The sequence below is a fragment of the Lycium ferocissimum genome, chromosome 2, assembly GCF_029784015.1.
Source record: "Lycium ferocissimum isolate CSIRO_LF1 chromosome 2, AGI_CSIRO_Lferr_CH_V1, whole genome shotgun sequence".
Classification (NCBI taxonomy): Eukaryota; Viridiplantae; Streptophyta; class Magnoliopsida; order Solanales; family Solanaceae; genus Lycium; species Lycium ferocissimum.
Window position 1 is genome coordinate 4,397,558 of NC_081343.1, and position 13,354 is coordinate 4,410,911.

The 13,354-nt window shown below is 35.1% G+C and overlaps 2 protein-coding genes across 5 annotated transcripts; one reads left to right on the plus strand and one right to left on the minus strand.

Moving 5' to 3' along the window:
* The first annotated feature begins 3,369 nt into the window (after positions 1–3,369).
* On the plus strand, positions 3,370–8,941 carry LOC132032917 (uncharacterized). Of its 4 annotated transcripts, XR_009408626.1 has the most exons (4): positions 3,370–3,752; positions 5,266–6,194; positions 6,785–7,139; positions 8,474–8,941. XR_009408626.1 is itself a non-coding variant. In XM_059422728.1 (2 exons), the coding sequence occupies exons 1-2, from the start codon at positions 3,389–3,391 to the stop codon at positions 6,165–6,167; spliced, it is 1,266 nt and encodes a 421-aa protein (XP_059278711.1). In that variant the 5' UTR covers positions 3,370–3,388; the 3' UTR covers positions 6,168–7,735. The 4 variants fall into 4 exon arrangements, 1 of the variants encoding a protein (XP_059278711.1); XR_009408624.1 differs by having other exon boundaries at positions 5,266–7,139; XR_009408625.1 differs by having other exon boundaries at positions 5,266–7,139; positions 8,631–8,941.
* A 919-nt stretch (positions 8,942–9,860) lies between these two features.
* On the minus strand, positions 9,861–11,375 carry LOC132032932 (GEM-like protein 6). The gene is made up of 4 exons (XM_059422745.1): positions 10,993–11,375; positions 10,820–10,894; positions 10,387–10,661; positions 9,861–10,302 (listed from the first exon to the last, which is right to left on the minus strand). Exons 1-4 carry the CDS (start codon positions 11,123–11,125, stop codon positions 10,120–10,122), a joined length of 666 nt encoding a protein of 221 aa, XP_059278728.1. The 5' UTR covers positions 11,126–11,375; the 3' UTR covers positions 9,861–10,119.
* Positions 11,376–13,354: the final 1,979 nt, after the last annotated feature.

Sequence of the window (13,354 nt, forward strand, 5' to 3'; positions counted from 1 at the left end):
AGAAATTATATTAACTACCTAATTAATAATTAATTTAATAATTAACACATAAAATTAGATAACTAATTAGCATATTAACATGGGATAAATAATTTCACAAATAAATAAATTAACAATGGCATAATTAACAACTAAAGGAGATTACTATATTTTTTCTAAATAAACAATTCATAATCAAATCATAATCAATTAATAACTAATAAATTAACAACAAAAAAAAGGGGCAGTTCATAGGAGATTACTATATTTTTTCTAGTTAAACAATTAATAAGTAATTGACAATTCAGAATCAAATCATAATCAATTAACAACTAAAAATTAACAAAAAAATAAATAAATAAAAAATAGGGTAGTGGCAGTTCCAAACTGCCCGAAAAATAAAAAGAAAAAGAAAAATAAAACCATTTTTCAAAATTTGAGACTATGAAACATTGATCATGCTTAGAATTATAATGTATTTAACAAGATAATGAGAAAAATTCATAGTAAAATACCTTGTTTGAAGCTTGTTGTAGGATTATTGTTTGAATCAAGTGTACGTCGCTTTTTTTTCAAAATTCGACTTTGAAATCTTGTTCTTGACTTGAATATACCGAGAATCTAAACTTTCCAAACGAAATTTGAATAGAAAATGACGTTTTTGGTTGTGGGACCCAACCGTTTTTCTCCTTCAATGGCGGACTCAATTTTTTTTAAGTGTCGGGGATCAGTAGTGGAACCCGATGGTTTTATGTCAGAGTCCTATAGCGCAGTATTTTACTGCGCTAAAGGAGAGAAGGGAAGTCCTTTAGTGCATGAAATTCCTGGGTTAAAGGGCTTAGCCGTGCCGTTATCGTTAAGTCCTTTAATGCAAGAATTTCCTTCTCTAAAGATACTTTCACACTTTTTTTTTTTGTTGGGTTATTTTGATTCAATTGCTCCTTTTTTTTTGGGGGGGGGGTCATTTAGTAGCCGCTTTGGCCATAAAAATTATTCACTTCTTTTCGGAAATTTTTTTCACTTTTTTTACTTTTGGCGTTTACCATATTTCTATCACCAAAAAACAAGAAAAAACTTGTTTTTCAAAATTTTTTCACTTTTTTACACTACATTTCACCAAAAACTACAATTTTAAAAACTATGGCCAAACACAACTCCAACTTCAAAAATTCCAAAAAAAAAGTAAATTTATTTTTGGCATTTATAGCCAAACGGCACCTTAGAGTCTGGACTCAAAGAAGCAAAACCACTGTTTTAATTACGACCACACTTGAGAACCCGTTTATCACACGTGTTCAAAAACTTAAACTTGTAGAGAAATCCAAAAGTGCCCTTCTTATCAGCAAACGGGTTGTTTGCCTCTCTTCCTCTGTTCCGTCAGTGAAGGGACTAAAATCAAGCACATGCTGAGTTTAACAACACGGACTAAAAGAAAAATTATGCAATAACATTGGGACTAAAAATGTCATTTTCTCATTTTGTATTGATTGTTTGATTTGTTTATTAAAAATAACGCATAATTTTTAAGAAAAAGTTGTTTGTTTACAAAAGTACTCTCCACCTTATTTAGGAAAAAGAGTTTGAGGGTTCTCAGAGGCATTTTTTTTTTTTTTCATTTTGATGTTTTATCTAAGGATAATTAATTTTGGTACTATTACTCCATCACTTGGCAGAATAACTTATCCCGATTTATCGAGGGATAACTAATTCTGGTACTATTATTTCACCATCTAGAAGAGATAACTTATCTAATTTCTAATTTTGATATAACTCATTCCGGAATTAGTAACCAAACAAGAAATAAGACAATACTTTTAAAAAAAAAAATAAGAACTATTTATATTTGTCCAGCATACTAAACGACCCCAAAGTAGTCAATATAATCATACTCCATCGGTTCACTATTTTACTCATCCACTATATTGAAAATAAATAATCATTTTTATTTGTCAACTTTAGCATATCAAGGAATTTTTTTTTTCTTGTTTTAATATCAACATTAATTAGTCATTTCCAATACACTAATTGATATGAATTAAAGTTAACAGAAAGCCCCTCCTTTTTTGGTTCGTGCTTCTTCTTAGAGAAAATACATAAATACCCCCTGAAGATGACACCTTTTTTCAATAAGACACATAAACTTTGCGGGGATCCTATGACTCCCTTGAACAACTTTAGAGTAGTATATAGACCCCCTTTTTCGGTCATCCCAGTTATAAGAAAATGTGTGCAAATCACGCACCAATTGTCACTTGCCACGTGTCAAATTAATTTTAAATACTTTTTATTTTTGTTTTTTCTATTTGAATCCTTTTCTTTCTTTTTCTATTTCTTTTCTCCCTTTTTTCTTCATCTCAACTCTGTAAAAGCTCCTCCGATGAAGCCACTACCATCGCCGCCACTACAACAACCACCAATTCCACTATATCACCACCAAATAGTTTCCAAACCATCATCAATCAGTATTTGAAAATCAAACTCACCAAATAATCAAAATTTGAAAACTAAAATCACTACCAAACAAAAATCTAAAAATTATCCATCCCACCTTCTCCCCTTCCCCTAACCGTAAGCTTCACCGAAACAACAATGGAGGCGCGCTTAGCTTCGTAAAATGGAAACAAAGAATCACTCCACCATTTCTTCCTGAAATTATACAAACAATTATGGCTTAATAATCAATTTGAAAAACTCTCTTCCACCTGTGGCAGAAGCCATCATGGCTAACCGGTCGCCATTGCTCTGCCATCTCTTCACTTTCAAACCACTGGAAATAACTCATGTGATATTAGATTTGAAGCTCAGAGTCCAACGACACTCCACTCGAAATTAAAGACTCGCCGGAAAACCGCTCTCGTCGGCGACCACTTTTTCATCATCTTCCGTCTTCCTCTTCTAATTCCCCTAAAATAAAATTAAAAGCTCATTGATGCCCAAATCCATTCCACACCACCATTAAAAGAAATAAACTAAGAGAAGAAAATCACCACCAATGGCCTGGAAAAAAATGATGAAGAAGGGTGAAATAAAAGAATAAAAAAGAAAAGGAAATGAAATTAGGAAAAAAGTAAAATAAAAAGAGAAATAAGTAGAAAAAATCATTTTAATAGCTGACAAAAAAATTTATTATTTTTTTAGGTCGTTTGTTGTGATTTAATCAGAGAGTGATATACACTCACTTCGATTCTTAATTAGAAATTAATTTATACATTATGCTAGGCGGCCGAAAAAGGATATATTAATACCAGTTCAAAGTTGTTCAGGGAACCGCAAAATTTAGGTATGTTATTGAAAAAAGTTATCATCCTCAGGGGTTATGGAGAGATATAATAGAGAAATAAAATATATTTCTCCTTCTTCTCACCATAAAATTTTTGCGATTATATTAGAGCCATTAGACTTTTCCCCAATGGCATCCAACGATTCTGAGTTCGAAAACGGTGTCGTTAGTGTTGTATGCATAAACGACTTCCTGGGTGACGACGAGCTTCGGGCAGTTGTATCTAGGTTGGATAGCGACAAAGACAAAGAGGTATTCGGGCTGGTGTGCAAGCGATGGCTTTACATACAGAGTACAGAAAGGAAGAAACTTTGTGGTCGGGCCGGACCTCACATGCTGCGCAAGATAGCGGCCCGATTCAGTAGGTTGAATGAGCTTGGTCTATCTCACTCTGTGAATAGGTGTTTCTACCCTGGCGTTACTGATTCTGATCTTTCTGTTATTGCCACTTCCTTCTCTTCTTTAAGGATACTCAATCTTCGAAACTGTAAAGGTCTGCTTTTTCCTTTTTCTCTGTAGATTATTGAATTTCTTTAATTATTCCTTGAGTTTCTGGTGTTAGATTTAACTAAATTTTGGGAAAGATATGCTCCCTCTGTCCCAATTTATGTGTAAGTTCAGACTTCCAAAGTCAAACTTTTCAAAAATACTACTCCCTCGGGATCAAGACGAGGTTCACTTTGCCATTTGCACACCCCTTAAATATTAACTCCTAAAAAAAAGTTAATTTAACTAAACTGCTCCTAATAAAATAGGTATTGGGTCTTTATCAAAAAAAAAAAAAAAACTTTATCAAAAAAAAAGGTATTGGGATTTGATCTCATAGCACTGAATAGAGGCAAATCTGAAAAAATAAGATTAATTCTTTCTTAATTTGATAAGTGGATACTCTTCTTGACCTAAGAAAAAAAGGTTAAGTAAACTCTTTTTGATCTGGAGGAAGTATAAGTCACTATAATTGACAATTCAAACTATTTATAGGACATATGAAAATATTGTGGTCAAAGGAAAGCTTATTTGACTCTCGCAATCGGAAAGTGCCACATAAATTGGGACGGATGGAGTAGTTTCTTTTATCTATCCTTTTGTAATTAGTGAACTTATGGGGTTTTGGGTACTTCTGAATTTGGAAGAACCAAAAAAAAAAAAAGTAAAAATGTGTGTATATTTTTGTATTTATTGTAAAATTGCGCAATGTGGTAGTAACATTTAAAGGTCAGCTTTTTTTTTTTTTTCTTTCCTCTCTAGATGATTGAATTTTTTAATACCCTTTATGTAATTGCTGACTATTTCAGTGTTATTCCTTGAGATTTTGGTGGTAAACTTAACTAAATTTTGGGAAAGGTATTAGTTTTTGCTACCTATCCTTGTGTAATTAGTGGATATATTAAGGTTTTGAGTACTTCTGTATTTGGAAGAACAGTAAAATTGCGTGATGTGGTAGAAACACGAGTTGTTTCCATGGGTTTAGCTTATTACAACGCAACATAGTTGAACACTCTGGATTAGCTGTGTTTGGAGTTGCCCTGGCAACTTGGATTTTCTAGTTCTTCAAGTTAAAGAAGCATAATGTAGAGCTTTGATTTTGATTCACATGGTCCCATTAATGACTATATCAGCATTGAACATTCTTTCATATAACTCTAGCTAAGATTCTTGGCTCTATATGGGGGTAATATTTGCTAAATTGGTTATTTCTCAAATCTTGATCCAAATGACTTGAATGGTATTGGGTAGATGATTATACTGTTGGATAGTAAGCTTTGGATATGTATCTCCTAATAGCAAAGAAGAAATTAGGTACTGATGTATCTTGTGCTACATAACTCGAGAATAGTTGTGTACCAATCTTCCGAATTTTAGACTTACTCGAGCTATTCCAGATGTTTTAATTTAACACTGTATACTCTTATTTCTCATTCAACAGCACTATCAAGCACTTACTCTTAATTGATTAACGTCTCCTGTTAGACTTACCTTGTTGGATCCATATTCAAAATTTACAGGCATAACTGACAATGGAATGGCTAAAATCGGACCCAGCCTCTCTTCTTTACAATCCCTAGATGTATCATACTGCAGTAAGCTGAGAGACAAGGGCTTGTCAGCTGTTGCTGAGGGGTGTCATGAGTTGAGAACCTTGCATCTTGTTGGCTGTAGATTCATGTCAGATTCATTATTGAAAGCTCTGTCCAAAAACTGCCACAATTTAGAAGAGCTGGGTTTGCAGGGATGCACCAATATTACTGATACAGGTTTATGTGTTCTCGTTGAAGGTTGCCGAAAGATAAAGCATTTAGATATTAACAAATGCAGAAAGATTGGTGACATCGGCGTATCTGCGGTGTCCAAAGCTTGCGCATTGCTACTTAGTACGTTGAAGCTGTTGGATTGCTGCGAAGTTGGCGATGAGTCCATCTTATCCTTGGCTAATAACTGCAAAAATCTTGAGACGCTTGTTATCGGTGGTTGCCGTGACATATCTGATGAGTCCATGAAGTCATTGGCTGTTGCTTGTAGTAAAAGTCTCAGGGAACTGAGGATGGATTGGTGTTTGAATATTTCCGACTCTTCATTGGATTGTATACTTTCAGGATGCAGAAAGCTTCAAGTTCTTGATATTGGATGCTGCAAGGACGTCACTGATGCTGTATTTCAACAATTAGAAAGTGAAAAGTTAATTTTGGAATTGAAAATTTTGAAGCTGAGTAACTGCCCAAAGATCACAGTTGTAGGAATTAAGAAGCTTTTGAAGTCATGTGAATCTCTAGAGTATGTAGATGTGCGGTCGTGCCCTCATATCACGAAAGCAGGGTGTAAGGAGGCTGGACTCCAGTTTCCTAAATCTTGTAAAGTTAACTTTTCTGGGAGCTTGGTTGGTCAAATAGTTGAAGTATACACAAGCTGACTCGGACACTACCATTACACATGAAAGGTGCTAATTACATAGTTAATTGAATTGCATTTTGATCTAATTGCCTGAAAAAGTTCATAAGCTGCATAAATTTAGCATTTGCTATTGCTACTTTCTTTGGGATTTAGTACCAATTCAGAACTCATGAATGGTGTTGGATTCCATAGTTACCATGGTTGCAACTTCACATTGGTAAACTTGTTTCTCAACCTATATCATGAATATAATGTTGGTCTCAGGTTGTGAGAAAACTATCATTACGACCAACCAAATGTAAGAGCCACTTAAATTTACATCTCGATACAGTGTGCAACAACTCAAGAGATCCACACGGCATTGAAAAGTAGTTCTCTTCTCTTTACCAGAAATTGAAGCAGCAAAGGACATAAAAGCAGAAACGTCATATGATCAGTGCTCTTATGTGCTTGTGAAGATATTAACTTGTGAACTCTTAAGCAATCCTTGCCCTCATGTCTTCAAGTGGGTAAATTTTGTCATAGAGCTCATGCCAAGGACAAATAAAAGCTAAAAGAAATCATTGAAAGAAAGCTACCTCGTTTGACCACATGAAGAACTCAAAGAAAGCTCATAGATGTCTTTATTTGATTCAGAAGTTCTTGATATTGGATGCTGCGAGGAGGTTACTGATGCTGCATTTCAACAATTACGAATTGAGGAATTAATTGTGGAATCGAAAATTTTGAAGGTAACTGTCCAGAGACACAGTTGAAGGAATTATGAAGCTTTTGAACTCATGTGAGTCTCTCAAGTATCTAGATATGTGGTCCTGCCTTCATATCACGAAAGCAGGGTGTGAGGAGGCTGGACTCCAGTTTCCTGAATCTTGTAAAGCTAACTTTTCTTGGAGCTTGGTGGATCAAATAGTTGAAGTATACGCAAGCTGAACCTGCTTAGTCCGATTCAGCAAGTGACCTTTGACTTGTCATATGACTAGGAGCTGCTGATGTCAGTCTTCTATTCCCATTCTTTGTGCTTTATTGCGCATCAATTTCATCTGTTCACTCATCTTATAAAAAATCTTCGAAATCATCCTTGTAAATTAGTATTCGGCCCCCATTGTTTGTTATAGTTTCAGATTATGAAATGAGCTTACCTTAATTTTGAGTTTGACTGTAAATGTAGTCGTGGAAATAATTAAAATTTTCGTATGGACCTACCAAATTATCCTGTTGGAATACTTGCTTATAATTGGAGTATGATGTCAGTGTTAGTAATCTGCTGGATGGTACAATGTATTACTAAGACGGATAAACAACTCCTTTTTCCCGTTTCACAACCAATTAACCTTGCTGGCTCACACATATGCATGCGTGAGACGTCAAAAAATGCTATGTTAAGTTGTAGCTAAAAATGTGATTGTGTATAAGCACTTCCACACATGGTCAATGAAGTGGGTCCAAACCTTGGAGACCAAGGTTAAAATTCCGTCTTCCTAACCCTTAGTGGCAGAGTTACCCGATACTTGTGCTGGTGGGGGATTGCATGTAACCGGTCAAATAGTTGAAGCATTAGCAAGCTGACCTAGACACTACCGTTTCTTTTTTTTTTTTTTTTTTTTTTTTTCAGAAAAGGAAAAAAAAAAAAAAAACTTCATAAGGTATAGATTCTGATTTATCAGAAAAGGAAAAAAAAAAAAAAAAAAAAAGAAAGAGAAAATAAAACACTGAGCCTTGATCATAAAAGAACTGTTTGGTTAGGACTCTGTCCTCTCCTTGTTGGAAGGTGCATAAAAACGATCAGTAATTGTGGGTATATTCTAGACTTTTAAGTTCCTTCTTAGAATCACTTTATGTTCTGGATTATCTGAAAATGTGGTTGGCCAAGGCAGTTTTCTTTTTGACAGAGATTGAAAAGAGCTTAACTGGTTCAGATTTCTCTGAAAAAATAATCCACTGAAAATAGCTTAAGGTTGTTTCGTTGTGTACACAAATATAGGTAATTGAATTGCATTTGATCTAATTGCCTGAACAAGTTCACAAACTGCATAAATTTAGCATTTGCTATTGCTACTTTCTTTGAAATTTAGTACCAAATTCAGAATTCACTAATGGTGTTGGATTCCATTCTTACCATGGTTGCAACTTCTCATTGGGGAACTTGTTTTTGGTGAGGTTTTCGTTGAGCTTATTGAATCCATCCTTTCTCCAAGTTTGTTCATCTTGCAGATAACTGATTTTCCTGCATATTCAAGTAGATGTAATGCTAATGATTTGAATTACTACACACATTCAACTTATGGATTATCAAGTTAAAAGGGATACTCACTTTGCTTTATGAAGGAACATGGTCTTGGCAAACAGGATGTAACATAAGTCTCTTTGGCTGCCTTTTAAATGAAAGTCTCTCTGCATTAATGGGAACTCCAATCACGTTATCTCTGAGTAGGTTCATCATTGAGCTACCTATTTTGATTGGAAGAATTGCTGGATTTTTTAGGTCAGTGAGAAACAAGTCTTTGGTTGATGATGAGGGCCATTCCGCATTATAAATAGGAAGTTATGGGGTGTTGTTGATTCTTCAACATAGTTGTTGCATGAGTCAGCTATGGGTCATCCAAAAGAGAAGATTTCTTTTGTTCCCAGGAAAAAATCTTCTTCATCATCCATGTAAGTTAGTACTGCGCCCCATTGTTTGTTATACTGTCAGATTATGAGATGAGCTTACCATAATTTTGAGTTTGACTGTGGGTATAGTTGTAAAAATAATTGAAGTTTTCATATGACCTATCAAATTATCCTGTTGGAATACTTGCTTATCATTGGGGTATGATGTCAGTGTTATTCAGATGCCATAATCTGCTGGATGGTACAATGTATTACCAAGACTGATAAACAACTCCTTTTTTCCTGTTCATGACCAATTAACCTGTGCTGGCTCATATATATGCATGTGTGAGACCTCAACATATACTTTGTGAAGTTGTAGCTAACTACGTAATTGTGTATAATGTTACCATTGTCAAAAGAAAATGTAATTGTGTATAAGCACTTCCATACATGGTCAATGAGATGGGTCCAAACGTTGGAGATCAGGGTCCTATTTGCCTAAACCTTGGTGGGTCAAATAGTTGAAGCATATGTAAGCTGACCCAGACACCACCATTACTTGAAGAAATTCACAAAGTATAAAATCTGAGTTATCAGACAAGAAAAAAAAAGAAGAGAAACTGAAGCACTGAGCCTTGATCATAAAAGAATGAATCGTTTGGTTAGGACTCTTTCCTCCCCTTGTTGGAAGGGGCATAAAACCGATCAGTAATTGTGGGTATGTTTGACTTCTAGGTTTCCTTGTTAGAATCGCTTTATATTCTGGATTATTCGAAAATGTAGTTGGCCAAGGTTGTTTCGTTGTCTACATATGAAAGGTGCTAATATAGGTAATTGAATTGCATTTTGATCTAATTGCCTGAACAAGTTCATAAACTGCATAAATTTAGCATTTCCTGTTGCTAGTTTCTTTTATATTTGGTACCAATTCAGTATTCATGAATGGTGTTGGATTCTATTGTTACCATAGTTGCAACTTCTCATTGGGAAACTCGTTTCTCAAATTATATCATGAATATAATTTTGGTCTCAGGCTGTGAGAAAACTACCATTACAACCAACCAAATGTAAGGGCCACTTAAAATTTACATCTCGATAGAGTGTGGGACAACTCAAGAAATCCACAAAGCATTGTGAAGTAGTTATTTTATACCTCGTTGCATCATATTGAGCAAGTCGGTTCAAAATTCCTTTCCGTTAATATACCCCATGACTGTTAAAGCAAAACTAAAATCTTTTCTCTGAGACAGTTGAGCTTTTGTGAATAAACTATACAGATATATGACTGTTCAATTTTGAATCAACATTTGTACATTGATAATGTTAGGTATCAGAAAACAGAAAGAGAAAGGAACTCTTTTTTTTTTTTTCCCCTTTCGTTAGCATGCTTGAGATCCTGAGATAGCCTGGTGGAGATAATTCAATGTCTTTTGATGATTGAGGAATCCCATAAACCAGAACTCAAAATTGTCCTCTGTGACTATCTGAATGTACTTCCGTGATGGCTTTCGGATATTCTCGCTCTCTTTGGCTTTATATATCTTGCTCATTGGGATCATAACCTGCATATTGGGAAAATGCTTTTAGATTGTGCTTTAGATGACAAAAAAATTGGAGATGATAGTTAAAACTGTGTAGGTAACTACCTTGTAACAGATTCTAAGCAACTTTCCAGTTGGAGATGAAATCTTTACTGATCTCTCACTGCAGAATGCTACCTTATCTGTAGATAGGAAGAGAAGGCCTGCCATTGGTCCTGATGTAGTTGATAAATAGCATTGAGAAACCTTGAGTAGCTTTTCATCATCTTTAACGCTAAACAACTTCTTGAAAATTCTCTCCAATCCTCCTACTTGAAGAATTTTCGCACCAAGGCTCAATTTACCCTTCACAGTTTCTGTCAGCTTTGGGCTTAGCCTCACTGCAAGGACAAAGATGAAACACTTGAGAGACTGCAATCAATAATTTCCGTTCTTACACGTAGATATGGGTATGCACTTAAATATTACTCCGCTATGGATTTTGTTTTACTTCTCAAAAATTTTGTTGAGGTTTTCATTAAGTTTATTAAACACATACCATGTTCACGGATGCCTTGTGCAAGACAATCCATCCTTTCTCCAAGTTTGTTCATCTTGCAGATAACTGAATTTCCTGCATATTCAAGTAGATATAACACTGTTAATGATCTCTTTCTTCAATGATTTGGACACATTCAACTTATAGATTATCAAGTTAAAAGGAATACTCACTTTGCTTTGTATTAGAAGAAACATGGTCTTGACAAACAGGATGTAACATAAGTCTTTTTGGCTGCCTTTGAAATGAGAATGTCTCTGCATTAATGGGAATTGCAATCACATTATCTGTCAATAGGTTCGTCATTGGAAGGGTTGCTGTGTTTTTCAGTTAAGTAAGAAAGAAGTTTCTTGTTAATGATGGTTGAAAGCCATTATTTCACGTATTATAAATAGGGAGTTATGGGGAGTTGTTGAATCTTGAACATAATTGTTGCATGAGTCAGCTATGAGTCATCCAAAATAAAAGATTTCTTTAGTATTTTCTTTTGTAACCCAGGAAAAGGGAAATTGTTAAGGTGGGTTGTCGGCTGAAATCTTGCAAGATGTGATCGATAATCTTTATATTGATTAAAGTTTGAAATGGTCAAAGATCATAGTGCAATCCAAGTTGGATGTGTCTTTTTATTGTTGTTAATATTTGAATCATTTTATATCTTTCCTTGCGGTCCATTAATCTGTGTCTGTTTTGCATTGGAAATGCCTTCTAGCTGTCTGCTAATATAAATTAGTAGGCTAAGTTCTGTTGCATTATTTTATAATCCAGAGTTGTGTGCTGATGTGGTGCTTTAACTTTGTGAGTTGGCATGCTTAGTTTGTGATGTAACCTACTTTTTTCCTTTTTCTGTAAGATTGAACAAAAAGGTAAAGAATGCTGAAATTTTATGTCACCTTATCAAAAACAGTAATTCACCCAACTTACGAGTGCTGAGTTGGATTGGCATGTGTCTGCCGACTGGTTTCTGGTCAGAGGGTCTATTGCCTCACTCCTATTTTGTTGGACATATTTCTGCTTTCACTATCATACAAAAGTAGCTTTGTCAATAATGTTCTTCAACATTTCATTGAATTCCTAAGTTTCAATATGGTATGATCACATAGCTCTCTTCATGTTCCGCTTACCAAGTTTTACTGAAAAGAGACAGACATTAGATCTTCATTTGTTTAAGGTAATTTACTTTACCATGCATTAAGCTTAATTATTCCTTACCATGTGTTGAGCTTAATTGGTCTTTGATGAATATTGACAATGTGGTTGATAGGGGTGTTCCAACACTTGTTGATCCTATTGATGACCGAATTGAATCTTCTTGTGAGGTCATTTTGTGTCCATCTAGTGTTGACACTTGTGAATTGAATATTAGTACATTGTCATGTGATATGATAGCTCACGCACTAGTTGATCCTAGCGATGACCGAATTGATTCTTCTAGCAATATTAATTTGAGTCCAACTAGTGTGGGTACTTGTGTTGATCAACTTGCTTGTAATGTTTATCCACTATTTGAGGAATTTTGTGTTGTGCTTAATGAATCTCAAATTAGTGATGATCTTGAACTAGTTGATAATGTGAATGATTATGAATATAACACATCACCTTTGTTTGTTTCATATGAAGATGAGTCTCTTGATCTTACTTTATTGACATTTGATGAGACTCAAGGTTGTGATAGTGTTATGTTCCATGTAGAGGGTTATGACAATGATTCTTTTGAGAGTAAAATTGCATGCTTTGATTCTCCACCTTAGTTGGTTATTCTCTCCTTAAGGATAATGTTCTACTTGAATGACGTGAGTATTGATAGTGAGCTGCATGGTTACATGTTTTGTGGTGAGGAAGGTGTAGCCACATTTAGGGGCTACAAAGTCTATGGGAACCCGCTATGGGACAATGATCCTCCTCCTTGTGATGGGAACCTCCTCTTGGGGGGAAATAGCAAGTTCATTAGGGAGGATTGTTTTGGGAAAGAGAGTGACACTTACTTGCATTCTTCTTTGTGTGTTCCAACTTGTAGTAGTAAGCTTGATATTGTTCTTGAACCTAGTAGTGAGTCTACATTTGGAGACACATTACACAATCGATGAAGTTATTTTGTGTGACACTTTTCTTTACTAATTATTTGCATATGATGACACTCATGTTTGTGATGGGAGTGCATCTTATGTTGAGAGGGGTACTTACGGAGTGGATAGTTGTGTTCTTGACCATGCAATGTGGATGTTTTTCCCTTTTGACCCCGGTGAGGCCTTGTGTGACTTAGTCATGGCACTACCTTGTAGGTGTTCTTGTTTGAGAAATGAGGATCAAATGTGCTTCATGTCCTCTAGAACCAATGTAGTATTGCATGCGTCATATTTTGAATCTATTGGTTCCTTTACTTTATCCTTATTTCATGAACTTTGGAGGAGTCAACTTCTTGATGACTCATGTATGGGATTTTTATTCATGGTGGTTATTGATACTTGGCTATATCACAAGTTTGTGCATCCTTGGCATGTTAGTAAATTAGTTTATACCAACACTAATCCTCATGCC

What these genes read in the sequence shown, in the direction of transcription:
- LOC132032932 (XM_059422745.1), bottom strand. Translation starts at nt 11,125, where the DNA reads ATGACGAACCTATTGACAGATAATGTGATTGCAATTCCCATTAATGCA. An exon ending in ACAAGGCATCCGTGAACATG is followed by an intron (nt 10,662 to 10,819) that starts GTATGTGTTTAA and finishes TTGTCCTTGCAG; the next exon opens with TGAGGCTAAGCCCAAAGCTG. An exon ending in TGCTTAGAATCTGTTACAAG is followed by an intron (nt 10,303 to 10,386) that starts GTAGTTACCTAC and finishes CCCAATATGCAG; the next exon opens with GTTATGATCCCAATGAGCAA.
- LOC132032917 (XM_059422728.1), top strand. Translation starts at nt 3,389, where the DNA reads ATGGCATCCAACGATTCTGAGTTCGAAAACGGTGTCGTTAGTGTTGTA. An exon ending in CAATCTTCGAAACTGTAAAG is followed by an intron (nt 3,753 to 5,265) that starts GTCTGCTTTTTC and finishes CAAAATTTACAG; the next exon opens with GCATAACTGACAATGGAATG.